Source organism: Chanodichthys erythropterus, chromosome 4, assembly GCF_024489055.1.
Source record: "Chanodichthys erythropterus isolate Z2021 chromosome 4, ASM2448905v1, whole genome shotgun sequence".
Taxonomy (NCBI): Eukaryota; Metazoa; Chordata; class Actinopteri; order Cypriniformes; family Xenocyprididae; genus Chanodichthys; species Chanodichthys erythropterus.
The window spans coordinates 2790001-2817958 of NC_090224.1; the positions used below are offsets into that span (position 1 = coordinate 2790001).

Consider the following 27958-nt stretch of genomic DNA (forward strand, 5'->3'; position numbering starts at 1 on the left):
TAAAGAGAGACCCTTAGAGAACAAACAGACGAAGGACAAGGAAATTACCTGTACAGATGTGAGTCTCTCCTCAAGTGTGACCAGTCTGTTCCCATCCTCAGAAACCTGAAAATCCCCCTTGAGATGCAGTTCACTGGCCCAGCTGCAGGCCTGCTCTTTGATATCCTTCACCTCAAGAAGAGTGTCAAATGTCTTCCGTCCGTGTGACAGTTCCTCTGTTTTACCTTTGGATTTTGACTGTAACTCAAGCACTGTATATTCAGTTTTTTTAATCTGGGGTTTAATGTGCTTACGGTCTTGGACCATCTGATTTTCAGGCATGTTGGGGTTCATTGCTTGCTCTCTCTTCTCTATGACCAGCTCTCTGGTTGTGCAGATGCTTTCTTGAAGGTGAGCTCCATCTTTAGCCAGCGCCTGCAGGTTTTCTAGACCTGCAATGCTGGCCAGAAGGTCTATCTTCTGCAGTAACGCATCTGACTGCTCTGCCTCCGTTTCAAGCTGCTCCAAAAAGCCCTGTCAGTTGAAACAGTTACATTAAAAAATTAATCCAAAAAAAAAAAAAAATGGGAGGGTAAACTACTGATTGATTTAAAATGATTAGAATTCAAGTACAGAGCATGACAGAGACATTGTGTACATATAGTGTAGATCAAAATGTGCTAAATGGCTCCATTTCATTTGAGCTTAGTCTTAAAGGGTTAGTTCAACAAATAATGAAATTGTCATTTACTAGAGTGGTAAATTGAGTGTTTTAATCCAAATTTTCTCAAGAGACACAATCATGTTATATGATGAACAGATTTAATTTAAACAGAAGCTCAAGCATGCTTGCTTGATGTGTGAGAACCAATGCAGCATGTTTGGGCTTTTCTCGCACATCAAACATCCATTTATGTTCAATGATCAATGTTGATATGTAGATAAAAGCCTAAATTCAATATGTTCATCATATAAAGCAATCATCTCTCTTCAGAAAACATAAACTGCTCTATTCAACTGGATTAGTTTTACATTCTCTTTTTAGGTTCTCTTCATGACCTTTTGGAAGAGTCAAAGTGGTAGTTGTGAGTAAGCTGTCAATGGAGGGACAGAAATCGCTCAGATTTTATTAAAAATATCTTCAATTGTGTTCCAAAGATGAACGAAAGTCTTACGCATTTGGAATAACATGAAGGTGAGTAAATGATGACCTCTTTGAGTGAACTAACTTAAAGTCATCATGAAATCAAAATAGACCATTCTTCTTTTTAAGGAATATTGCAGTATTATATATATTATAAATAAACTATTGCTGTACATCATTTTCTTTTATTCATGTGCCCTCAATCATTAAGCAAAATAATTTCTCCCTCTTACAATGACATCTCTTCTCTGATGACATGTTTACTGGCAAAAGGGCAGGACAACCTGTAGGGTTGGGAATCGAAAAATCAGTTCCAATTCTGGAATCAGATACTTAAGGTCAGGAATTGGATACTTGTTATAAAATAAAAAAATTCTATTCTGCTTATCGATTCCTGTGTGTGCATTTTAAAGTGGCTTTAAACCATTCAAATGCAAGAAGACGTGAAAGAGAAGTCAATTCGGTACTCGCACACCGTTTTCTGTGCTGCTCATGTCTAGAGCGCCACACAAAAAAACGCCATTAATATAGTGCACAAATTTTGTATTAAATTGTTTTGCATCTTCTTGCGCTTGAAAGGACAAATACAAAATTGTCAAAATATACTCGTAAACACAGATTGTTATATCTTAAGTGAATGTAAACAGTTGAGAAAGAAAACGCATGTGTAACAGTATAATGGATCCATGCTTTTGGTCTTAACCCTGCGGTCTTCGTTTAATTGACTACACTCGTGGTCTCCAGAGACCCCGGCAACAAAATGCAATTTTGTAACAATATAATATTTTTTTTTAAAAAACAATGTAATTTTACTCTGTTTATTAATGTTTTTACTCAACATTTGTGCAGTTTTTGGAGGATTTGTGATATTGTTTAAATTTATATAAATAAAAAAAAAAAAATTTTAAATAGGTTTTTATGCAAAAGCAGCTTTTTATGTAAAATTCACTTTATAAAAGGCCCAGATTTCTAACTTTCATTCATGTGGATAACATGGATAATTTGACATGGTTTGGTGTAAGATTTTTGCCCATCTTTTGGAAAATGCAGTTATAAAACAAAAAAACTATCACTTTTACCAGTAGATGGCTGCAGAGCTCCACCATTTGCTATGTGCTATTTGAATGACTGAAAGACGTCTTTTCACAAGTTTTTTTTCAGTTGGATTCATATCTAAATGTTATGAAATCGCAATTATAACAATAAAAATTACTTTTTGTCAAAGATTAACATTTTTTGTACTGAAAAAAATCAGTTTTTCAATAATATCATCAATAATATAACCCACAGAGACCCCACTTAGAAACTGGACAAAATCCTTTCACAAAATCAGAAACAACGCACAACACACATAGACAGAAATGAAGTGGCACACTTCCAAAAATGCAAAAAACATCCCCAATATAAAATGGACATGCTCACACACACCAAAATAAAAATGATTTATTTTATCATTTTATTATTTTTATTCTAAAATTATTATTGAAAAACTGATTTTGCCCTGCACAAAAAATGCTAAACTTTGGCAAAGTAATTTTTATTGTTATAATTGTGATTTCATAACATTTCGATATGAATCCAACTGAAAAAAACTTGTGAAAAGACGTCATTCAGTCATTCAAATAGCACATAGCAAATAGTGGAGCTCTGCAGCCATCTACTGGTAAAAATGTTAGTTTTTTTAATTTTATAACTGCATTTTCCAAAAGATGGGATAAAAAAATCTTACACTAAACCATGTCAAATTATCCATGTTATCCACATGAATGAAAGTTAGAAATCCAGGCCTTTTATAAAGTGAATTTTACATAAAAAGCTTTTCATGCATAAAAACCTATTTATTTATATAAATTTAAAACAATGAAAAATAACACTACATAGTTTTCTTTTCATAAATAAAAAAAACCCTATTTATTTATATAAATTTAAAAAATATCATGAATCCTCCAAAAACTGCACAAATGTTGAGAAAAAACAATAAACAGTAAAAAATAAGAAAATCACTCTCCTTAATCCTTATTAAAGTTACAAAAGTTATTCAGTCAAGATTAGTGAGTGATTTTCTTATTTTTTACTGTTTATTGTTTTTTCTCAACATTTGTGCAGTTTTTGGAGGATTCATGATATTTTTTAAATTTATATAAATAAATAGGGTTTTTTTTATTTATGAAAAGAAAACTATGTAGTGTTATTTTTCATTTGATTTCAATTTCTGAACTTTGTTCAGTTGTATTTATTTATGCTATAGCTGATTTGCTTATTTGTTCTTATTGTATTATTGACTGTATACTTGTCTTTGATAATGTTTCAAATTTATAGTAGTCTAGTTAGTTGTTCTTAAGGTTGCTGATTTTTGTTTATGGTATTTAACTGCAACAGAATATTTTGCAACAAGTCACAGAATAATCATGTTTGATATCTAAATATTAATATTTCATTTTTTTCCCCCTTTTTTTTTACCATATTGGAATTGAAACTGGGAATCGATAAGAATCGGAATCGATAAGCAGAACTGAAATCGCTAAAATTCAAATGTTAACCAACCCTAAAAACCTGTCACTCACATGAGATCACAGCAATAGCAAACCACAACCATCCAACGATCCAATCAGTTTCCCATAGAAAAAAATCAAAAAAAAATTTCTTGTTTGAGAAGCCTTTTTACTCAGATGTGTGTCACAATAGGGGAAAATGACTATCACAACTTCCTTTTCATGTCAACTTTAGTATAGACATTCACCTGGATGATGCTGAGGACTTGTGGGCTTTCAGCAGTGGTCAGTGTGCTCAGAGTATTTGTGATAGTCTGAATGGAGGACAGGTGATCTGCGATCTCAGATGCCACCTGGCTTTTGGCAGCTTCCAGCTGTCTAAAAACATCACTGGTCTCAGAAAAGAGCTCCATCACCTCCATCATCTTCTTCCTCAGCTGGCTCTCAATCACCTAAAAATGAAATGAAGTCAATTTGCTGAAATATACTAATACATGTAGTTTACCAACAGAACTTGGCATATTACAGCATTTTTTTTTTAAATAAAAATTTCATTAAGTGAATAAAGTAGCATTGTGAAAAGACCCTGGTGTGTTTGAAAATCACCTGCAGCTCCAGTGGGAACTCATGACTCTGCAGCAGCTCCTGGATCTCTGAAGATCTGCGATGGAAATGTTCAATGTTCTCCTCTTGAACCCTCAGCTCATCCTGTGCAAAACAATTATGCTTGATATAGAAGTCAGTAAAAACAGGAATATTGTGAAATATTGTTACAAATTAAAATAACTGTTTTCTATTTTAACTTAATTTAACATATAATTTATTCCTGTGATGCAAGTCATTATTCCAGTCTTCAGGCGTCACATGTTCCTTCAGAAATCATTCTAGTATGGTCAAGAAATATTTCTTATTACCATCAGTATTGGAAACTACTTATTTTGTTGAAACGGTTTCAGGATACTACTAAATAGAAAGTTTAAAAGAACAGCATTTATTTCAAATAGAAATATTTAACATTATAAATGTCCTTATGGTCACGTTATGCTGAATAAAAATATTAATTTCTTTAAAGGAAAACCATTTTTTTTTATTGGTAATGTAAATATCACTATAATGATTTATTTTACATAAATGTTCACTTGATGACAAGTTATAAGATATAATGATACTTAGTGGGTTTCATTTTTGACTAAGTTAACTCAAATAACATCCTACATATGTAACACTGGTTTCAAACTATAATGTAAGTTTATTTGAAAGTTATACCTAAAATTGTCAGTTGAAAAAGGTTTTACCTGCATGGCAGACACGTCAAGTTCCGTATGAAAGGGGTGTGACTGAGCAAGTGTAATCAGCTTTTGGGTGCTCCAGTCCTCTACCTCTCCAGCCAATAGAAGGAGTTTTTCCCAAAGAGAAAGCCCAGCTTGAAGGTTGTCCAGATGACAGTCTGTCTTCTCAGTGACCTGAAATAAGAGCATTTGTAACAGGTTTAAGAAACAAGCCATTATTTTTGAAAATAGGCTCATTTTCCAACTCCCCTAGAGTTAAACAGTTGAGTTTTACCATTTTCGGAACTAGGAACTATACTCTCATTCCGGCGTAATAATCAAGGAACTTTGCTGCCGTACCATGGGTGCAGAAGGCGCAATGATATTACGCAGCGCCTGAAAATAGACTAACTTCCGTCAACATAACCAACGTGACCACCTGCTTGCACAGGGTGCGTGCCTTGCAACCATGGAGACATTTGTGAGAGACGATTCAGAAGATATTTACTTTGGTGCAGATCCTGAACCGTATTCTATTTGCCCCCTACAACTACATAAACTTAGTGCCAGTCACGTTTGAAGTTACCTAGCTGGGGACTATTTTCAGGCGCTGTGTAATATCATTGTACCTGCTGCACCCATGGTACGGCAGCAAAGTTCCTTGATTATTACTCCGGAATGAGAGTATAGTTCCTAGCCATATCAGCATAGAAAATCGCAACTTTTCACTTTCTGCTGATCTTAGTACACGATGTAATTACAGAAGTGTCAAGTTTTAAAATGGGAAAAATATCAAAACTCTTTGGTAATTTTTGAGCGAGATGCTAACGGGCTAATCAGATTCAATGATCTATGCTAAGCTATACTAAAAATAGTGGCATGTTTCTTTAATACAAACACAGATTATTATTAGAGAGAAAGCGAGAGAGGACATATATAACATACATCAAGCCAGCGGTCCATAAGTGTGTCAGCCTCACTCTCAAATGGGGCGTCTATACAGTCAGGGATCCTTCTCATCAGAGACTGGAGCTGTCTGCACATAGTTCTGAACTCCTCCACCCCATCCCCAAGACCACTGAGATCTGACTTTATACCAGTAACCTGGACACAACATTTATAAATAGTCAAGAATTCATTTATTCTCATTCATTCAACTAAATAATCCCACTTTTTTTCTAATTAATATTTTACAAAATATATTGATCTGCAGTTAATACTAAAATTATCAAAAAGTATGCAGTTAATACTGCCATCTGCTGTCCAATAAGAATGGAAGCACTGTAGCCAGGATTTTCCAAAAATGTTGTACCTTGCTGATCAGGAGCTGTAGGTTGTCTTTGCCCATGTAGTAGGCCTGATCAGCGATAGTCTGCTCTGCTCTCTGCAAAGTGCTTCCCAAACGATTTCGGCAGCTCTGGAACTTCTTAAGTAGTTCAATCAGAGATACACATTGCTCAAGACTGAAATAGAAGCATGAAACAAATGTGTCCAGTTAGTAATATGCGCTGTGTAATTCCATCACAGCAATAGCATTTAACTAAGATAATCATGCCACCTTTCTGTGACTGCTCTGTGTGCGTTTTCCCATTCCGTCTGCAGCTCACTGAGGCTCGTGTCTGAGGTGCTTGTCTGTGCACATGTATCTCTCAGATCCTGAATCTCTAAGCGTAGTGCAACCAGTTTACTCTCCATGTCTGTCAGGAAGCGTAACCTGAGAAAGACAACGGTGAGACTGAAACAGAGGCATATCATCTCCTTTATTGTAATAAATTTAGATATACAAGAGAGAAATACTTAATATATATATATATATATCTTAGAAGTCATTCCACATTTTTTAAAACTCCCTGAAACAGATTAAATGCAGGCGATAATACAAGAAAGAACTCATGCATCATTCACAGCATTATTTATATTTGTATTTATATTATACTTCATTAATCTATTATAGACATGATATATATATATTATATATATTATAATATTATAAAATATAATTATAATATTCAATATTAAATAATCTATAATATAATAAAATAACCACTATATATATATATATAGAGAGTGGTGATAGGTTATTTTATTATATTATAGATTATTTAATATTGAATATTATAATTAACATAACTAGGACCTTGTTTTATTATTTTAGTATATCTGTACTTTAAAAATATTGTATGCAAAACAAAGAGAAAAAGAAGCAGTAAAGTTTTTATTTTATTTCATTTTATTTTATATTGCAATTGTTATTTTAATTAATATTACTAGCACATTTTTTAAATTAATTTAAAACTAAAATAAAATAATAAAATAAATGAAATATGAAATGAAATAAAATGAAAAATGAAATGAAATGAAAATGAAATGAAATGAAATGAAATGAAATGAAATGAAATGAAATGAAATGAAATGAAATGAAATGAAATGAAAGGAAATGAAATGAAATGAAATGAAATGAAATCAAATGAAATGAAATGAAATGAAATGAAATAATGAAATAATGAAATAAAATGAAATAAAATGAAATGAAATGAAATAATGAAATGAAATAATGAAATAAAATGAAATAAAATAAAATGAAATGAAATGAAATGAAATGAAATGAAATAAAATTAAATAAAATGAAATAAAATGAAATAAAATGAAATAAAATGAAATAAAATGAAATATAATGAAATAAAATGAAATAAAATAAAATAAAATAAAATAAAATAAAATAAAATAATAATATAATATAATATAATATAATATAATATAATATAATATAATATAATATAATATAATATAATATAATATAATATAATATAAAATAATATAATATAATATAAAATAAAATAAAATAAAATAAAATAAAATAAAATAAAATAAAATAAAATAAAATAAAATAAAATAAAATAAAATAAAATAAAATAAAATAAAATAAAACAAAACAAAACACAACACAACACAACACAACACAACACAACACAACACAACACAACACAACACAACACAACACAACACAACACAACACAACACAACACAACACAACACACAACACAACACAACACAACACAACACAACACAAAAAACAAAACAAAACAAAACAAAACAAAACACAAAACAAAACAAAACACAAAACAAAACAAAACAAAACAAAACAAAACAAAACAAAACAAAACAAAACAAAAACAAAACAAAACAAAATAAAATAAAATTCACCTGTGCTGTAGTGCAGGAAGTGTGGGCTCCTTCAGCCCGTGTCTTTCCAGTGCCGTCAGCACCTCCCTCAGGGCGACCTGCAGGCCCATCCTCTTCCTACCAAACACTCTCTGCTCTCCCTTTTCTCTTCCTTTCCCACCTCTGTCAGACCGCCTGGGCCCTATAGCCAGTTTAGTTTCGACCTCTTCTGCATGCAGAGCTAGAGCTGACACCATCTCATGACAGCTGCCTGGTTTATCATCCAAAGTTACTCCCATACCGGCATCATCTAGTATTTGGTCTAGCTGAACCGATTCCTCCTTGGCCTGTTGAAGACTCCGCTGGATGGAGACTAAGCTGTAGCTGCAGTCTGATGTGCTGTGAGCTGCAGTAAGGTCGTCATTCACCTGCTTGAGTTGGAAAAGGAGGTTCTCGAGGGCCACCAGGGCTGATTCACTTTTACTCAGACATTGTCTTTGTTGCTCCAGGCATTTTGTGCGGTCATGGAGAGTTTGCTGCAGGGGGAGACGGGCTTGGAGCTCAATGTGACTGAGATCAGCAGAGTCACTAACTGAACCTTCGCTCTTAAGCAGAAACAGCTCTTTCTCAATACTTTCATCCAGACGCTGAACAAAGAACAAATAAATCACAAGGAGTTTGAACATGCAAAGTACATCAGTCAGTGTAAAGAACATTGCACAAAGATTTAAATGTACGCTTTGAATGACAAAGCAAACATTTCTTAAAGGAAAATGTTTTCAAATGTCTTATTTAGCCAGGAAAGTCCAGCACTTTAGCTTTCAAAACATTTTCAAATTCAAACGCTCCCGTGCGTTGATCACTGTGGCCAATCACAGGCATATGTGATGAGCGTGTGAACACAATGGTCAATCAGGAGTTTACGAATCTGCTCAACAGCGCTCAAAGCATCACATTTTTAAACATTTCTGTACCAATTGGTACTGAAGTTGCTACTTTTGTCAACTCTAAATCTCAAATAAATAACTACCTCTGAAAAAATATATGCAAGCTGAACATTTTAAAAGAAAAAAAAAATAATATCAAGGTGAGTTTGAGTGTCAATTGTCTGATTTGCTGGTTGTGAGGTGAAGAAAAAAAAACATAAATATATACAAGTATCTGCAAGCATGAACATTAATTTGTACCTTTAGGTCTTCGTGTAGATTCCTGGCATCAGCAACTGCAAAGTTTCTGATATTCAGAGGTTTCTGACTGATCTGTTTGAGCTGATCAGAAATCAGTCTGATCTGTATGTCAGTTGACTCCAGCAGCTTTACTGCAGTTTCAAGGGACTTCACCCTGAGCAATATATAAAATAACATTATTATTGTGCCACTTATGGCTAACAGTAGCTCTATTCCACAACCTAGAGAGCACTCTCCCAGCATCCTAATGGTCATACATCTGAATGATACTTGTACAATACTGTACAACCGTTATCAACATAGATTACGATAAGAAATGTTTTTGAGCACCAAATCAGCATGTCAGAATGAATCCTGTAGGATCATGTGACACTAAAGACTGAAGTAATGAAGAAAATTCAACTTTGTCATGAGAATAAATTACATTATAAAATATATAAAAAAAAAAAAATAGAAAACAGTTATGAATTGTAGAATCAAATTGATCAAATAAATGCAGCCTTGGTTAGTATAAGAAACTTCTTTCAGAAACATTTAAAAACTTTACCGAGCCCAAGCTTTTGAACTGTAGTCTATGTGTGCTGTTGCCTTAGAATCTGGCCAAAAGAACAAATCTTCAGGCGGCATAATTTAGTTGTTTACACTGGAACATACCTGAACAGACTTCATAATGCAAACCATCTATAGGCAGCTCATTGGGTTCTGGAAGAGAACATGTACATGTCTCACCTGGCCTGAATGCACATTTGTTGTCCCTTCCACTGTTGAATGAGCGGAGATCTCTCCTGTTCCATGTTACAGCCATCCTCCATATGCTGGGAGCTCTGGGAATGCTGAAGCTCAAACTCACACCACAGACCCTCCGTATGGTCCTTAAGAGCCTAAATGAGCACATAGCCATTTGTATACAAAATGCCCCTAAAATGCAGGAAAGTGGGGTGTGAGACTAACCAGTAGGTGCTGGAGTTGACTTCTCAGTGAGTCAGCAGAGATAGCGGTGCTGCTGCCGGGGCTGATGGGAAACTCTGTTCCCAGCTGCTGACTGTTGTTAAGCAGCTGCAGCTGAAGGACTGACTTTGCAGTACAGTAACTAGAAAAAAAAAAGTCCCAACCATAACATATATGATTAATTCAGCAACAAACTTGTACTCCTGTCCAGATTTTAGGTATTAACTTTCACTACAAACATTATGATACTTGCTTTGGATGGCTGTTGCTTTCAGGAATATCTATGTATATTGTATTTGTCCTATTCAAATAAACCATAAATAAATAAATAAGTTGTTATTTATATAAAAATGTATATGAAATTACTTATTTACTTCTTTAATAAAGTAATAATTATTAACATTTTAAAATGTAGCAAAAGTTGCATATATAAAGTCATTTCCATCCTATATCAAGTATTGACAGAACAGAAAAAAACTTTTGCACACCATCTCAGGTGCAGGTCAATGAGAAAAAATCTGTATAAATGAGATATGACCACACACTCACTTGCAAATACTTTATTATCTAATGCTTCGGCAACAAGCTTTTGTCAAGGTATGAGAATAGGGAAATATATCTACTTCTTTAAACTATTTGTGACTTGCATGAAAAGTGCTTACCTGCTCTTTGCTTCCTGTTCAGTAACCCTCTCTTCCTGTGCTGAACAGGGGTGGATGATGGTTCTCTCTGGTATCTGTTTTATCTCCACGATGTTGGTCTGGACAACGGCCTGAGAGAGAATGACCAGTGTCAAGTAGAGTCAAAAAACCCCAGAACAAGCAAATACACTCCAGCAGCCCTGACCAATCTCTGCAGATTAACTACTCTGAGCTGTCCATGTGCTTAAGAAGGTCAACAACATCCAATCAGAGCTGAGAAGTTCTCACAAGGTTTATCTCCATGTTTGGCTACAAGTAAACTCGACCATGCCAAGAAAACGTGCCATGTTAACTCTAGGCAGATATAAAGCTGAAACAGATGCCATAGTTCCTGATACTGTAAAGTCATGTTGGTGTGAGTGACTGAGAAATACATACATAAATAAATACTCTTATTAAATACTGCACTGATCAAAAAGAGATAAAACAGTGGATGCACACACAGACAAGCAACACATAAGCACGTGTACCTGTGAGTGGGCAAGGCTTAGTTCATCTAGCAGTACAGCTTCTCTCCACAGGACACAATCCTTGACTGCTCCCCCCCTGCTGAGAACACACATGCACATGTTTACTTAGCAGACTTTAACATAAAGCTAATTGTAATCATAGTTTATGTACATACTGTGACTAAGTATGTACTGTACACAAACACTGAAATTCATCAATAAGTGTAGTCTGGCTATAAGAAAGGCTAGAGTTTGAAGAAGAAATACACTACCATTCAAATGTATGGGGTCAGTAGAATTTTTGAATGTTTTTGAAAGAAGTCTCTTATGCTCACCAAGGCTGCATTTATTAGATCAAAATTCAGCAAAAACAGTAATATTTTGAAATATTATTATAATTTAAAAATGTTTTAAATGTAATTTATTCCTTTGATTACAAAGCGGAAATTTCAGCATCATTACTTCAGTCTTCAGTATCACATGATCACCTTCAGAAATCATTCTAATATGCTGAATTGGATCTTAAGAAGTAATCATTATCAATGCTGAAAACAAGTTATGCTACTTAAAACAGCATTTATGTGAAATAGAAATCTTTACTAACATTATACATATCTTTACGGTCACTTTAATACATTTAATGCATTCTTAAAATAAAAATCTTACTGGCCCCAATCTTTTGAATGTTCCTACTTTTTTTTAAGTAACTTATGAAATGACTTATTTACACTGTTAAAAGAGTTGGATTCTCATGCTAAACATGGCCAAAGTTTGCAAACATGAGTTGGACATATGACGGAGTATTTCTGTGCCAAAAATACTCTTCAGGATCTTTTTTTCGAGTATGTGCCTGTGTGACATCAGAAAGATCGGAATTCCTTGTACAGGCACTTCTCCCAGAAGAGCTTGCGCGCACACATCGGCCAGAGCGAGAGAGCAAGAGCACGCCCATCAACATGCTTCATTCGGGTTTACGGCAGCCCTGCACAGGACTTGCACGAGAAAGATTTGTCACTTTGCTTTTAGACCACGAAATCAACAATGTGACCAAAGAAGTGTGTTTTTGGTTGTGAGGGAAAGATAACCTTGCTTCCCAAAGAACCCAGTGTTAAGTTGAGCTGAGAGATTTGTGCTCACACATTACATTGATGTGCTCTCGATATTTGTTATTAAAATAACCATAGAAACTGATAGTTGCAATCACTTTTTTATTGGTTAAAATGAATGGAGAATATCTTGTGTTTTTCCATGGCTGCTCGAGCCCTCAGGATCGGTGCTTATAGTTTCATAAACAAGGCCCAGTTTTATGCTGGATTTACAGATTGTTTGAAACTGAAAGATGGAGCGGTCACAGTGATAATGATCCCAGTCATAAGTCGGAACCGCAGGTAGTGAGTAAAACTGATTCAAATGTCTGTTTTGTTTGCAATAGGCGCCTAAGTGCATATAATGTAATATGATACGAACGTAGTGATTTCATAAATTCATTATTCATCATTCACCATACACTATACTCATTATAGTGATTCAAAAGTTATCCATGGATAATGCAATGGTATATTGTGTGTGTGTTTAAATACAGTTGTTTAGCTGACCATTGATAGCTTGCAAATGATCGCTACACAACAAAATCCCCAGAGTTAAATCAACTCTGCTCAGAGTACATATGGTCCCTCTCTAAATAGTGTTAAAATAACACTGAAGCAGAGTTAAATTTAATGAGATAATTAAGCAATGAATAAGGCTGTGACTGAAGTCACTTGTTGTTTTTGTGTTTTTTCTTATTTCTTCAGTGATTCTGCTTGTTAACAGCAGGTGTTCATCACTAATGCGCAATCATTAATTAATTGCTTTATTATCTCATTACTTTTAACTCTGCTTCAGTGTTATTTTAACACTATTTAGAGAGGGACCATATGTACTTTGAGCAGAGTTGATTCAACTCTGGGGATTTTGCTGTGTACGCAAAAGCTGCATGTGCTCGTCACTCTTTAGATCGCTCACAGGACACGCCTCCAGGCACTCGGCTGTTTTCGGAAAGACTTGGTACAGCGTATGTATCTTTTATAAATATGATAAAACTAAAGACTTTTCTGTGATATGAAGGATGCTACACTACTCTATAGGTACTCGAGATTAACATGAGATTGGCAGAAACTGTGTGTGATACCCCCCCTTTAACAAAACTCTGCTGGTACATGTGAGAGGCAGGTCTTAGAACAATAAAATTAGCATAAAATACAGAAAGTGTTGATTTTTTCTAAAGCATATACTGTACTAGAAAATATATTATTAATATAATATGACATAGAAATGTTTTTTAGGATATAAACCCAAAATTTTCTTGCCATTTCTTACCTGTCTTGGCATGGTGCCAAGTCACTTGTGGGGTCTGTGTGGTGCTGAATGCTCTCCACTCCCTTTGTGTCTACCCTCAGGTGGGCGGTGCTGAGAACAACACTTTCTGCCGGCTGCAGACTCTCTTTCATTCTTCTCAAGGCTTTCAGATGCACTGAACGGTCAGCTGCTGTGGCACATTCCTGAGGTTTGAACCCAAATCCTTCATTAAATAAACTTATTCCAAACTGTTCCACATTAATAACATAATTAATACATTTTTAAATTAATACATTGTTAGCTAACTGTGTTATTTGTATATGTACATTTCTGAAATTACATAATTTGGACACTGCCACCTCTGATAACAGATTATTCTAAATTGTAATGTTGACATGCATTCTCTATAAAGCAGTTTTGAAATGGTATGTACTGTGAAAAGCGCTATACAAATAAATTTGATTTGAATTGAATATAATGATATAATAAAATGTAAAAAAAAAAAAATGATACAATAAAATGTATTTTAGCTATACAGATAAAATAATAAAATTTGATTTTTATGATAAATACAAAAACTTTGACTACAACTGTTGTCTGGGAGTGAGCAACTATGTTTAAGCTAATATGAGTTAATATTCTAGTATCAGATCTAGATCAGATCAAAAAAGTCCTCTTTGTGGTGCATATATAATGGCCATTTAGAAAGAGTGCTGAAAAGGCTTGCTAACTTGGCTAAATGATTGTGATTAGGTAGCAACGCAGGCAAAATGTGATTATATAGCTAAAAGGAAAATATGTAACGGTCTATATCCACCTGCATGCATGCAGTCAATAAATGATCCCTTTTACAACAAATCAATCCTTGATGATTTAATCATTATATAAAAATACGGAATGAGGTTTAATAACTAATTTGGATTTAATGCAGATATGCTCACATGCAGAGACATGTAGATTAAGGTATGTGTTGGCTGCATGCACACACAGTATTACACTGCCTAAATAAAAAAGACAAAGTATATTTCATATTTATAGTAGTTCAATCTAAAGGATGCTATGATTTAATCAATTATGCTGGAACAAGATCACATAAGGGACATGGTGGCATTGGCCACCCAGGAGAAGGATCTGGCTGCAGACTTGCAAGACATCACTGACAGAGGAAGTGCAGGTGACTGAGAGTCCAAGTCTGAAAGTGCAGGTGCAAGTCTGCAGCCAGATGCTATTGGCCACCCAGACTGCCGGCTGGTTCACCAAGTGTCATAACATACCAATGGTTTGGAAATAATAAACTACCCTTACCTCCCATTGGGCCTTAACTGAATGAGAGAGGAGGTCCATGTCTTTGAGCTGGGCATCAGAGCAGAAATGCCCCATTCCCTTCACAGCTTCTAGAAAAATCTCCAACACTGCAGGCCTCAGAAGACGTGATACTGCCTATGGAACATAAAGATAGCAGCAGTCAATAATAGCTTATGCGTATGTGTTTTGGCTGACCGTACATTGATTTTTTTTAAACCATTATTTGTTTGCAATTCACAAGATTTTAAAATGGTCTCACCTGCTTTTTCTTGGATTGTTTTTTAGATTTGTCTCTGGCACTGATTACAGTGATGACATCCTGTATGTGATCATGCAGGTGCTGTTTGGCTTTATCCAGTCTGCTCCTGGCTAAAGCCTGAGCTCTGGCATACACCTCATTCTGTACTGGGACATGAGGAACACCCGGAGCCTCTGATGGCTGTGGAAAACTGTGACTTTTGGCTAGAACCCTTTGTCCCTGGCCTAGGGTTGTCATTAAGGTCTGAGGTTGCTGAAGGTGCTGTTTGATTGGTGTTCTTATTTGAGTCACTGTAAATGGTGTATCCAAACAAGTGCTTGGACAAGATAAAGGTGAGGATGGAGACTGGGTTTGTGATGGCTCAAGGGACTGGGGAAAGCTGTGACTTCTGGCTAGAACCCTTTCTCTTTGGTGCGGGGATGCAAAGGAGGTTTGAAGTTGCCATTTTGGTGGTGAACAAAGGTGCTGTTTGATTGTTGTTCTTGGTTGACTCACAGTAGAAGATTTAGGCAAAGTGGTTGGGCTGAACATGGTTGAAGATGTAGACTGCAGAAGGTCTGATGGTTCAATGCCACTTGTTTGTCCTAAGTCAGCAGAAATAACTTGAAGGTCTGTTGGTCCAAAGCCACTGGTTTGGCTTGAGTTTATGGAGACAACCTGAAGCTCTGTTGGTCCAAAGCCACTGGTTTGACTTGAGTCAACAGAGATAACCTGGAGAGTCCCAGAGGGTCCAAAGCCACTGGTTTGGCTTGAGTCTACAGAGATAACCTGAAGCGGGTATGACAGTCCAAAGCCACTAGTTTGGCTTGACTTTACTGAGACAACTTGAAAGTCTGATGGTCCAAAGCAACTGGTTTGGCTCGAGTCTGTAGAGATAATCTGGAGAGTCCCTGAGGGTCCAAAGCCACTGGTTTGCCTTGAGACTGTAGAGATATCCTGGAGAGTCCCTAAGGGTCCAAAGCCACTGGCTTGGCTTGAGTCTGTAGAGATAACCTGGGGAGTCCCTGATGTTCCAAAGCCACTGGTTTGGCTTGAGTCTACAGAGATAACCTGGAGAGGGTATGAGGGTCCAAAGCCACTGGTTTGGCTTGACTTTACTGAGACAACTTGAAAGTCTGATGGTCCAAAGCTACTGGTTTGGCTCGAGTCTACAGAGATAAGATGAACTTCAGTCTGGGGTTTCATTTGAACCTTCCTGACAACAGATGACAGCAAAGGCTGTTTTAGCTCTGCTTGCTGTGTTTGGCAAATAGCTTTCTTTTGGTCAATGGGAGACTTATCGTGAAGCTGAGGAGGAACCTGGGGATGTACACCACTGGTGGCTTCCAATTGTGACTGCAGCTGAGAAGAATGATGTTCTTGGTTTTGAGGTTCTACTGGGCTCTCTAGAGAAAGTTTGCTGCTTTTTGAAAATGTCTGAGCCAGATTGTCTTGAATGGTTTCAGTTTGGGATTCAGGCTGAGAATGTGCATGGACAAAAACCTTGGTAGCAGGCTGTTCACTTTCAGGCTGTCCTTCACGCTTCACTCCATGAGAACTGAGCATCTCAGTAACCTCCTGACAGACATAGAGGAAGGTGTGAGCATTTACAACATTGTGATGTTAAACATTCCCTAACTGATAGTGGTCTGCAAAGAAATGCACCTGACAGTGTGAGACAGTCCGTTTTAGTCGGTCTTGTAGGGCTGATGTGCTGAGGTAAGGCAGGGAGGAGTTCTTTTGCACTGATGTCACAAGCGCCTGCAGGTCCTCACCTTCTGTCACAACCTGCCCTTCCAGTTGTAGACCTCTGGAAATCAGCGCCTGCAATGGGAATCAAGAAACAACAATGTGAAAGCTCTGCTTTGATCAACCAAATGAACTCAAGAACTATATTAATTCTGCTCACTTTAGTCCTGAGATGTGGCCCCCAGTGGCCCCTGTGCTCCCTTTCTTTTAGGAGTTGGCAGACCTCTTGGGCCTCTGAGCTCCAGTTTTCAAGCTCAGCCAGCCTACCCTCAAGCAGAGAGGCCGGTCTCTGGAGTCCCTCACACACCTGATCCACCCGTTTCAAAGTTTCAAATATCTGCACAGAAATATGTCCACAGATTTGCTCAGTTCCAAGTTTAAAAGAACTACTCTCATTACAGACACAGATTTCAGTTAATCTAAAAATGATTAGTTCATCCTCATGTTGTTCCAAATTAGAGGTGACACAATTTACTCCAATTGATGATAACCAAGATTTAAGAAAAAAAATGTTGATATTGCGTTAATACTACAAATATATTAAAAATGGAAATAATAAAGCACCAGTAATTATCTGGTTGACCATCCAACATAGTAGAAGTCGGTATTGCACCTTAACAATGGTTTCCAACCAGCTGGTTGGGGGGGAGAGGGGTGATATCAGAGAAGATGATTTTGACTGATATATTTATTTAATTCATTTTTTTATTATTTACTTACAAAATTTCTATAGATACTGCAACAATTTTGTTATCATTCATTCTTTTGACCACAATAATCATTTAGTGAAAATCCAAATAAATGGATATGTATAAATATGAACGAATCAGTCTAATGAACTGGTTCATTGGAAAGAACCGATTCAAAAGAATTATTCGTTCACTCACAGACTCAATGATGACTCATAAAGATTCTTGAAAATTTCAAAGTTCCACAGAATAACTAAGGGCAAGTAACAACCTTTACATCAACAACACATCTAATACGGTTAACCTGGACAGAATATTGCCTAACCTCTAGGAGAGTTTGCCTGAGTTTCTGAATAGTTTCCTCTTTGCAGTCTGGAGATGGAGATAGAGAGTGCAAATCGAACTGTGAAATCTTCTTAGTTATGCCCTGAGTAAAGAAAGAAAAAAAACAAGCATAAAAATTAAGAAAGACAAACAATGCAATGAGGAAACATCTAATATAACAGTGTGAACTACATGAAGCACTAAAGCTGGGACAGAAAGATCAATATACCTGGAGTTTTTTCCTGTAAAGACGTAGAGGTGTAGATGACACATCCACAGTCTCTCTAAGCACCCGCCCAGCTTCCTGCATTAGGCCCTGAGCAGCTTGAACACCCGGGACTGCACAGATGGGCTGAGGGGCCACTGCCTGAAAACATGCCATTAACAATAACATAAGCCCTTCACTGTTAAATAAGAATATCTTTTTTAAAATCAATAAATCACAATCTCTTCAATGGTGAAGAATGTTAAAAGACGAAGAACAAAAGGCAAACACATGCTTTTATCAACCGTAAGGACAGATGATGAAACAGAAAGCTCCTGTGGTTTTAAAACACAATATACTAAAGCACCAGCTTGCCAGTGTATTACTCAAAGAAAGTGAAAAATAGTTTGTAAAGATCCACCAACAAGTTGTGCAACTTACAGGATCAGAAAAGGCTGAGTGATGGTGGTTTAAAACCCGTTCTACTGGATTGAATAAAGAGTTTTGTCTTTAATTGAAAAATATTCAGGTTCCAAAATATACTTTTTGCCACATCTTCTTGCTAATGAATCTGTCTACAGAACTACCACTGGCTCTGCACCCCTATCCCTAAACTCACTACTTCAGACTTATGTGCCCTCCAGAAGCTTGCGTTCTGCATGTGAACAGTGCCTTGTGGTCCCATCACAAAGAGGCTCAAAATCACATTCATAGACCTTTACCTTGACTGTTCCCTGCTAGTGGAATGATCTTTTTTTTTCTGTCAACCCTTGAAGCCTAACAAATTATTCAGAAACAACACCTCTGTGTGTTGCTCGAACACAGACAACAGTTCTGCTGTGGCTTTAGGTAATATTTTAAATTTCCGTAGGCAATTCAAAACCAACAATATTGTGTCTGTAATATTACATTATTATTAATATCAACAATATAACAATATTAAATTCTTATTTATTGAACTGTTTTATAAAATCGATAACACAACTGCATCAATATCAAAAACAGCATTTGTGTGATATTGCGCTCATTACTCTTGTGATATAGCTTTACTATATCTTATGATATAAATGTGAGACAAAAAAAAAAGGGCATTTTTGCCCTGATATCTTGAATTTTAGAGGCATTCTAACTGCTTTCTAGGCTAAATAATGTTGCACTGTATCATGTTCGTCACCAAGCAACTGTATGAAATGTTAGATGAACTGCATAGGTCTGGGGCAGGGCGGGTGCATTAAATCATTTTATTTACGTTACTTTTCTGTAACTAATTAACTAAATTAACACAATAATTCGACAGCCCTAATATATAAAAACTTGCTACTAACTAGACTAACTAGGACTTGTCACAGCACTTACATATTGTTGGTCTTAGGTTCAACTGCTTCTATTGTTCTCTTCATTTGTAAGTTGCTTTGGACAAAAGTGTCTGCCAAGTGATTAAAAGTAGATGTACTTCAACAGCAATAAATATTTGTCAGCTATGGAATTTTATTTTGCATTATTGTTGTTCTTAACATTAAGATTATTTAGCTTTTTTACTTTGAATATTTGTGAGAAACAATGCAGCCCATTGTGTCCTGTCTTGCAGTTGCTAATACAAAAATGTTTGGTAATATTTTACAATAAGGTTAATTAGTTAAACATTAGTTAATGTATTAACTATCATGAACTAACCATGAGCAATACATTAGTTACTGTATTTACTAATCTTCGTTAACGTTAGTTAATGAAAATACAGTTGATCATTGTTTGTTCATGTTAGTTCACAGTGCATTATCTAATGTTAACAAGATTTTAATAATGTATTAGTAAATGTTGAAATTAACATTTCCAAAGATTCATAAATGCTGTATAAGTGCAGTTCATTATTAGTTCATGTTAACTAATGTAGTTAACTAATGTTAACTAATGAACCTTATTGTAAAGTGTTACTCAAATTAAATACTGAAATTAGTGTTGTAAAGTAAGAAATCTTGTGAATAATTATGTGACACCATGTGTTCATTTTTTAACAGGCATCCTAATATAAATGGATGGTAAACGTTTCACTGAAATGTTTGTCGAAGTTCATGTTGTGAGAGATAATGTATTATGTTGAATTTTCTTTTAAAAGAAACCCTTTCATTTCTTTGTCAAAGACAGCTTTCACTCACATTTTGGTGCTTGGCAAGTGTTATTTTAGACCCTGCTGAAAACCAGAAGGGCATGTCTTTACAAACTCACAAACTTGGTCCTTTTTATGAAGTCAGCCCACTGCATGTTGAGTCTCCGGAGCTCTTCAGTCAGAGAATGGCTGGTGGAGGCGTCACTCATCTCAATGAGAAAGTTTCCCGCCTCGTTCAACTGGGCTTGACGTGAACTCCACTCATTCAGTTTGGCAGAAAAACGCTTCTGCTGCATTATGAAAGAGATCACAAGATGAATGACAAATGAACCTCTGGAAAAAGCAACCACATACAAAAATCATCCCCTATCCTAAGCTATCACTCTCACAACTGAAATCTAACAAATGTCCTAACAAGGATAAGTGCCATTTGCTTGCTTATTTAATATTTTGGTGTCTAATGAAATGAAATTAATACATTTTAAATGCGTCTTAGGTTTTCAAATACTTTTGGGGGCCACTGTATACATTGTATGATGTTGTATTTTTTTTTTTAAATGGCAAATGCTGTACCTCTTTCACCTGAGCCTGTGATTGGCCCTCCTGCCCCAGCCAGACCTGTAATAGATACAGGCAGTCTTTGTAGGACTCCCAAGCAGCCAGCACACGCTCCATGGTGGATTTTACGACTTCTGCAGCTTCTGTGCTGACACCTGTCTCACTATCAGCCTCTTTTACCTGCCTGTTTACCACAGGCGAATCATCTGCTGGAAAAGAAAGAGAAGAGAAGGCAAATCAGACATAAGTTACAGGAAGAAGCCAATGGCTTTCATTCAACCAATGAATAACAGAACTTCCATCAATACAATCTTACCCAAAGCTGCTTTGCTTGTATAACTGACTGCTGTGTCCTTCAACTTATGAAGTGCTTCCTTCAACATCCACACCAGGCCTTGCTTGTCAACAGTGTCCTAATTGGATATATAGACATTGCTTACAAGTTCAAGAATTAAAGAACATAGAGTGCTGGAGGATTTAGTCCCTAAATCCAGAAATGATTTAGCATTTTAACACTTATGTTCATTGGGATTTTAGTTAAATGACTAAAATAAGGTCTGCGGTTAACACAAGTTTTATTCTACAACAATGACAAAATACATCAGTAATAACCCACTCATGATTTTTTTTAAGCTTTTATATGTTTTGAAAAAGGCAGTTAGGACTATAGCGGTTGTCAGAGACCATAAACATCATCTGCCGAACAGGAAAACTCATCTACTCACTAGTCCGCTCTCATAGCCTTGTTGTGTTTGTACTCGTAAAGATTAAAAGAGTTGTTGGAAATGTAGCGTTGGTAATGTTAAAGTTGGCCAACCATAGTGTAGTTATAGTTTAACTTGAGCTTTTTACTTTTGACAACTCTATTTAGGCTTCAAAATTCCTAAAAGATTTGTTAATTTATAAATATTACCATCATAAACAAAATGTGTAGTTATCAAACATTTGTTGGTCACAGATTTATTTTCTGCAATAATCCAAAAGAAAAATCCTATTGGCTTTCAATCAAGCAAACAAGTGTGATGCTAACTTTTGGTTTGGCCTACAAAAATATGTCGTCTCTCTATTATGAGCCTGTTTTGCTATGGCTTGACTACTTATGTTTTCACTAAATGAAGAAATGGTGAACAACCAGTTAAAAAGCAAGCAAACTTGAACCTAAATAAGGTTGGTATTAAATCCAAAAGAGTTTTTGGAATTTTGAATAGATTTTCGAAATAGAAGTAAAACTCATGAGTAAATAAACACTACAATGTTCATTTGCTTCATCAAGCACATAAACTCACACCCTTTTGGTAGTTATGGTCCTCATGTAGCAACTTGCCAGAAATAAACATCTTCAAAGTTCACATTTAAGGTTTGACTGCATGTAATTTGTGTTAAAGGTCAAATTACGAAAGTCTTGAATTAACGTTTATCACAGACTTTCTTTCATTCAAATCATAACTTAAATCGAAAACTGCTTTTCTAGAAAAGAAAACATTCTTAAGGGAACCCATGGTGAATTAGCCATTAGCAATGACTGCTCCAAATGGCCACATACATGCCAATCCTGTAGCAGAGCGAGCACAGACTCCTGGGAGCCGTAAGGTCCTCTCCACAAGCTCAGCTTGGACTTCAACTGTCCCAGTAGGTCAAAAACATTGTGCATCTGCTCTCTGTATTGTAGCTTGATGCTGTGGTATTTGGCTGTCACTCTGGCACTGGTGAAACTATCAAAAAAAAATAAGGAACATCAGCAAGAAACCTGGATATCTGAAGACACCAACAGTGAGAAAAAATGAAGGGTGGCCCTGCTGAAAAGACCATCTTAGATCAGCAAACTACTAGTTTAGTGCTGATCTAGGGAGTCTTGTAGCTGCTTAAAAAGACTGATAGGGACACCAGCATCCCATGTTCAAAACACAAAATATTCTGGTCTTTTCAGCAGGGAGGACTAAACAGGTTTTGTTTTCCAACCGTTTCTTGATCTCCTCTAGCTTCTCGATTGGCACTTGAGGACAGCCATTATCATCGGTGTTACGGAAGTGATGAAGGGTGTTCAAGTGCTGGCTTAAGTCCTCAACCAAGACCTGAAGATACAGAAAGTGTAAAAACAGAAACACACATGTAATTCAGAAATACAAACCAAGCATGATAATACATGGCTGCCCACTGACCTTCAGCTGTTCTTGCTTGTATCTGGCATCTCTGGCAGCAAGAACATGATCTTCTGTTCTCCCGCTGTCTTCAGATAGCACAGTCTCCATATGCTGGAGCCACCGGCCCAGTGTGTTCAGAGGGGCTGGCAAAGCAACATCAAGCTCTGTTCTGTACTCTTGTAACTAGGAAAGATGAAGGGGAAAAAAAGTTTATAAAATAATCTAGCTGTGTTTTTACTGGTCTCAACACAAAAACAAATGTTTTTGTCAGATCTGTTGCAGGTTCAGTATGTTTTTGGTGATATTTAATCAGCAGAATTTACCTTCTCCTCCATTGTGTCCCAGGCCTTTCTCAGTTCCATTTGCTCCTCACTGGGTTTAGCGCACCGTCTCATTGCACTAAGCACTGGAATAACTGGACGTCGCTGATCATAATAAGTTCCAACAAAGTTCTGAAATGCCTTGGATAAAAACACAGGCATTCATTCAGGGTTAGTCATAAGACTCCCATTTTACATTTGAAAGAGATGATTTATGGTTTAACATTCAACATACCTGATACCTTTCTGCATATCCCTTCCCCCCCGTGGAGGCCCATGCCTCCAGTAATTCCTGATAGGCTCGCTGTAGCCAGCATTTCATCTCTCTGGCTTTTTGATTGGGTGAAGCCTGAGGGCAAGGCAAGGCAACATAACTGAATCAGAGATTAATGTTCTAATCAGAAAACATGCTGAAACAAGTAAAAGCTGACTCTGGAATGATATTGCGAAGGAATTCACAAGCGCTCCGTGACACCTGTACCTGGTGCAGTGGGGAGGCCAGCACAGCAGGAGTGAAGTATGTAGGGAGGTTGACAGGAGAGAGGCATGTGGGAAAGAGCAGAGTTTGAAGCTGCATCCAACCAGGAGGGGGTGACAGAGAGGAAGTGAAGCGAAGTTGGAGGAACATAATAAAGGCCAGGGGTTTAGAAAGAGAGACAAAGTGAATGAAAAAAGAGGCAGATCAGCAAAAGCACAGATCAAGCTGGGAGATTCATTTGGCCTCACCTCAAAATCGTCATCAGCTAAGGGAAGATCATTGGAGTACTGCAGGAACTGAGCAATGTATGTCATGATGGACTTCTCATCGGGGTTACTGACAACAATGTCTAAGAAGAAAGATTTTAAAAGTGTATAAACTTTCAAAAACCATAAAGAAGCATAAATACATTGTACACTAGTAATAATAATAATAATAATAATAATGTGTTACATTTATATTTTCTGGGTACTCAAAGTGTTTTACATATTAACCACCACTAATGTGCAGAATCCATCTGGATGATGCGATAGCAGCCATTTTGCAGTAGAATGCCTCCAGCTTATTGGTGGAGAAGCCAATCTGTATATGGGGATGATTAGGAAGCCATGATGGACAGAGGCCAATGGTCAAATTTGGCCAGGGTTACACCCCTACTCTATTTCGAAGTACATCCTGGGATTTTTTTATGACCAAAAATAGTCGATCGAGAGAGAGAGAAACACATTTTTTGGGGAGGATGGGAGGGTCTTTTATACAGTCTTTATAATTAAGTAAATTATTAAAATATTATCTGGGAAGTATTTATCTTGTATTAAGTATTTATTTATTTTCTACCCACTATTAAAGCAGTGGTTCTTAACCTTTTGGACTCCAAGTCCCCCCACTATCTATGACAGTATTTGAAGGCCCCATGACTTTTCCAATTGTTCATGATTTACTGAAAAATAATTAAGGATGAGGACTTGCAATTTTTACCTCATAAAATATTTTACCATTTTACAGTACCTCATACATTATATTCAGGTTTTTCAAGACAGTCGTTGAGAGGTTACATTAATATAATAAATATCTTGCTTTGTAGTTGCTTATTTTAAATGCTTGTTTTGAAGTCATCTTTGAAGTGTGACCCAACCACCTGGTGGAGAACCACAGTATTACAATAAATACATAAAAACGGCTAAATATTTTTTCCCCTTTGTTAAAAACCAGTGCTGCCAATAACTATCATATTAATATCATGACTTCCAACCAGTATTTAGAAAGCAGAATGAAACTAAATGCATAAAAAATGCTTTTTAACCCTTTCAAATTTGACAGATCCACATGCATCCTCTTGTAGACCCCAGTTTGAAAATACAGACTTCACAGCAAACTATTACCCAACAGCCTATGCAAAGTGTTGAATTGGAAGAAGACCGTGAAGACTGAGGGTGGCATTTGGGACTGGGACAAACTGGGATGCTGCTAATAGTTTTCACCTTCTGGCTCAAGCAGTCTAGGAATTCCTAGCTCCTTCTCAGCAAGGTGAAATGCTTTCTCCAGGTTTTCCAGGTGGCTGCTGGTCTGGGCTTGGGAGAGGTCCACCAAATCAGGTCTAAGGGAGCAGAGGATGGCCAGGAACACTTCACCACTCCTCCAGCTGGACTTAAAGTCCCTCACGCTGGCTAAGCAACCAACCCTGGAGAAAGAAAATATTTAGAGAAACAATTGGAACGGCCATCAACTAGACTAAAGAATTTGAACAAACTTTCAAAGTGCTTGAAAGCATTAGCTAGATGAAGCTCACTTCTGGCACTGGTCCCGAACCCACAGGAGCAAAGCCTTCTTAGCAGACAGACGGAAGCGCGTGTGGAGAGGTGATGCTCCTCGAGGAACTGGACTACTTCCTGGAGACCCAGGAGCAGAATCTAGACTGGACAGAGAGTCCAGGGAGGATGAACGGGATCCGTAAGAGAGAGTGCTGGCTAGCTCCTCTATCTGTAGCAATGACGAGAAATGAGCATGTATAATACAGATGTATCGGCCAAAAGCAAACAAGAAGATTTATCACAGGAAGGCAAAGAGAAAAGATCATTATTTCTGCAATAGATTTTGGATAACTTTTCCATAAAAATATGCATAATATATATCATCATTAATATGTACACTACATTCACGTTCAAAAGTTTGGGGTCAATAAAATTTTATTTTATTGAATAAAATTGATACTTTTATTCAACAAGGACATATTAATTGATCAAAACAGAAAGACATTTATAAATTTACATGATCATGTGACACTGAAGACTGGTGTAATGATGCTCAAAATTCAGCTTTGCCATCACAGGAATAAGCTACATTTTAAAATATATTTAAAAGAAGAAAACAGTTATGTTATATTGTAATAATATTTCTATAATAATAATTTTACTGTATTTTTTTATTAATTAAATGCAGTCTTAGTGAGCATAAGACTGCATTTTTTTAAAAATATTTAAGAAATCTTACCAACCCCAAACTTGTAACTGTAGTGTATATAAAATACAATGACATACATTTTGATATACAATATTATATATATATATATATATATTATATATTTATTTATATATATATATATATATATATATATATATATATATATATATATATATATATATATATATATATTATATATTTATTTATTTATTTTTTTTTTTTTTCATACTGTGCACCCCCTTAAACTAAAAGCACTATATGACTAAATAGAACCACTAAACTCATTTTAACCCAGGTCCCCTGATACAAAAGAATCTTCTGGATACATAATACTATATGCTTCCAGTGTGCATCATTATTTTGATGTTCTTTTCTCTTCTATAGGAATAAGAGAGTCTCAAATCTCAAAAAGTACAGCCCCTCTCTGAGCTAAAATGCTAAAGGTCTTGAAGTAAACAATGAAAAAAAAAAGCTCAAGGCAAAGAAAGATGCATGTATATATGATATGCATGTTTTTGTAAAGAAAGACACAAGGTCTCTTCATTGTTATACAAACATGACAGTGCAGGATGATGGTCCATATCAGGCCCAGAATGATGGAAGGTTTCCCCTCTATGATGTCTGGGATGTTTATGTTCACCAGCTTGATCTGTGAGAACATAAACAGTTGTTTATGCCATTTGTATATAAATCTTAATGTCCTAACAGATGGAAAATCATCATCAGTCATGTAAGAATCACAAAAAAACTTCTTACAGATTTATTCTTCAAGAAGTTCAAAGCGGTCTCGATGTTGCCTCTCTGCTGAAACACACCATGACCCCGCTCACGCTTCTACAGAGAAACAAACAAACTCTATTGTATGCTAACCGTGACTGCATGCAAAACAATTCTATGATTCAGTGTAAATAAATCAATTTTGGCTGAATCTCAGTATTATGACAGTGATATTCAGCACTCACCATGCGTTGGTCGCTCATCACCTCCAGTAGGTCGAGCAGCCGAGTCCCATCTCGAAGATCCAAGAACAAATCCTTAACAGTGGTTGGAGGGCTCCTCTGAAAGACACATCAGTACACCGCGTTCCAAATCATTATTACTATTATACAAGTGACATATCAGTAAGATTTCAGTAGAATAAACATTCAAATTTTAGTTTTTCTAAGAAAATGTTTGTTTGTTTATTTATCCATGTCTTTTTAGATAACTGGTATCAATCTCAGACAAAATAATTTGCCAGGTCTATGGAAACCCTACTTAGAGGTTGTTCCACATTATTAAGCAAGTCACAGTTCTCATGAAATATGGGGAGGAAGAAAGATATTTCTGAAGATGAAAAGCATGAAAATGATGGTCCAATGTTGTGCAAAAGGCATGAAAACAACTAATATTGTTTGAAAACTGAAATGATAATTTGTTTTTTGATAAATGACCAAAGATTTGTGAGTGATCCAGAGCACAGCAGAACTCGGTCAGATAAAGGCTTATTAATGAAAGTCCCTGTCAAAAAAATTAATTGTATTAAAAAGCCAGCTATAAAAAAAAGCCAGTGTTGAGCAGCAAACAGGTATTTGAATCTTCTGGTGTCTCTGGAGTCTCAAGAAGCTCTCCATTCAGGCTGACAGTTGTGCGTAAAGATGCATTTTAGCCACCGCTAACCAAACCTCACAAAGAGAAACATTGGGTGTAGAAATAAATTTTCAAACAATTTTATTGCTGT

The 27958-nt window shown here is 36.1% G+C and overlaps 1 protein-coding gene across 10 annotated transcripts in view; it reads right to left on the reverse strand.

Annotated features, from left to right (window-relative positions):
• The window catches only part of LOC137018868 (nesprin-2-like), a 116175-nt gene that overhangs the window by 71312 nt on the left and 16905 nt on the right, over positions 1-27958 (reverse strand). For 6 of the 10 annotated variants that reach the window (XM_067383629.1, XM_067383628.1, XM_067383633.1 and 3 more), the window contains exons 4-38: positions 27201-27296; positions 26995-27072; positions 26795-26887; positions 25568-25758; positions 25260-25459; positions 24027-24127; positions 23782-23871; positions 23536-23649; positions 23304-23441; positions 22999-23163; positions 22799-22911; positions 22383-22551; positions 21156-21252; positions 20855-21048; positions 20401-20571; positions 18202-18339; positions 17974-18075; positions 17120-17296; positions 16876-17034; positions 15232-16788; positions 14973-15107; positions 13689-13870; positions 11352-11430; positions 10843-10952; positions 10184-10322; positions 9962-10113; positions 9233-9386; positions 8088-8692; positions 6442-6597; positions 6196-6346; positions 5829-5987; positions 4911-5078; positions 4222-4323; positions 3864-4067; positions 49-513 (exon numbers count right to left, since the gene is read on the reverse strand). In XM_067383629.1, the coding sequence (XP_067239730.1) occupies positions 49-513; positions 3864-4067; positions 4222-4323; positions 4911-5078; positions 5829-5987; positions 6196-6346; positions 6442-6597; positions 8088-8692; positions 9233-9386; positions 9962-10113; positions 10184-10322; positions 10843-10952; positions 11352-11430; positions 13689-13870; positions 14973-15107; positions 15232-16788; positions 16876-17034; positions 17120-17296; positions 17974-18075; positions 18202-18339; positions 20401-20571; positions 20855-21048; positions 21156-21252; positions 22383-22551; positions 22799-22911; positions 22999-23163; positions 23304-23441; positions 23536-23649; positions 23782-23871; positions 24027-24127; positions 25260-25459; positions 25568-25758; positions 26795-26887; positions 26995-27072; positions 27201-27296 (7104 nt within the window). The remainder of the gene's footprint in view (positions 1-48; positions 514-3863; positions 4068-4221; positions 4324-4910; positions 5079-5828; positions 5988-6195; positions 6347-6441; positions 6598-8087; positions 8693-9232; positions 9387-9961; positions 10114-10183; positions 10323-10842; positions 10953-11351; positions 11431-13688; positions 13871-14972; positions 15108-15231; positions 16789-16875; positions 17035-17119; positions 17297-17973; positions 18076-18201; positions 18340-20400; positions 20572-20854; positions 21049-21155; positions 21253-22382; positions 22552-22798; positions 22912-22998; positions 23164-23303; positions 23442-23535; positions 23650-23781; positions 23872-24026; positions 24128-25259; positions 25460-25567; positions 25759-26794; positions 26888-26994; positions 27073-27200; positions 27297-27958) is intronic. The other 4 variants (XM_067383635.1, XM_067383632.1, XM_067383627.1 and 1 more) reach the window with 3 other exon arrangements.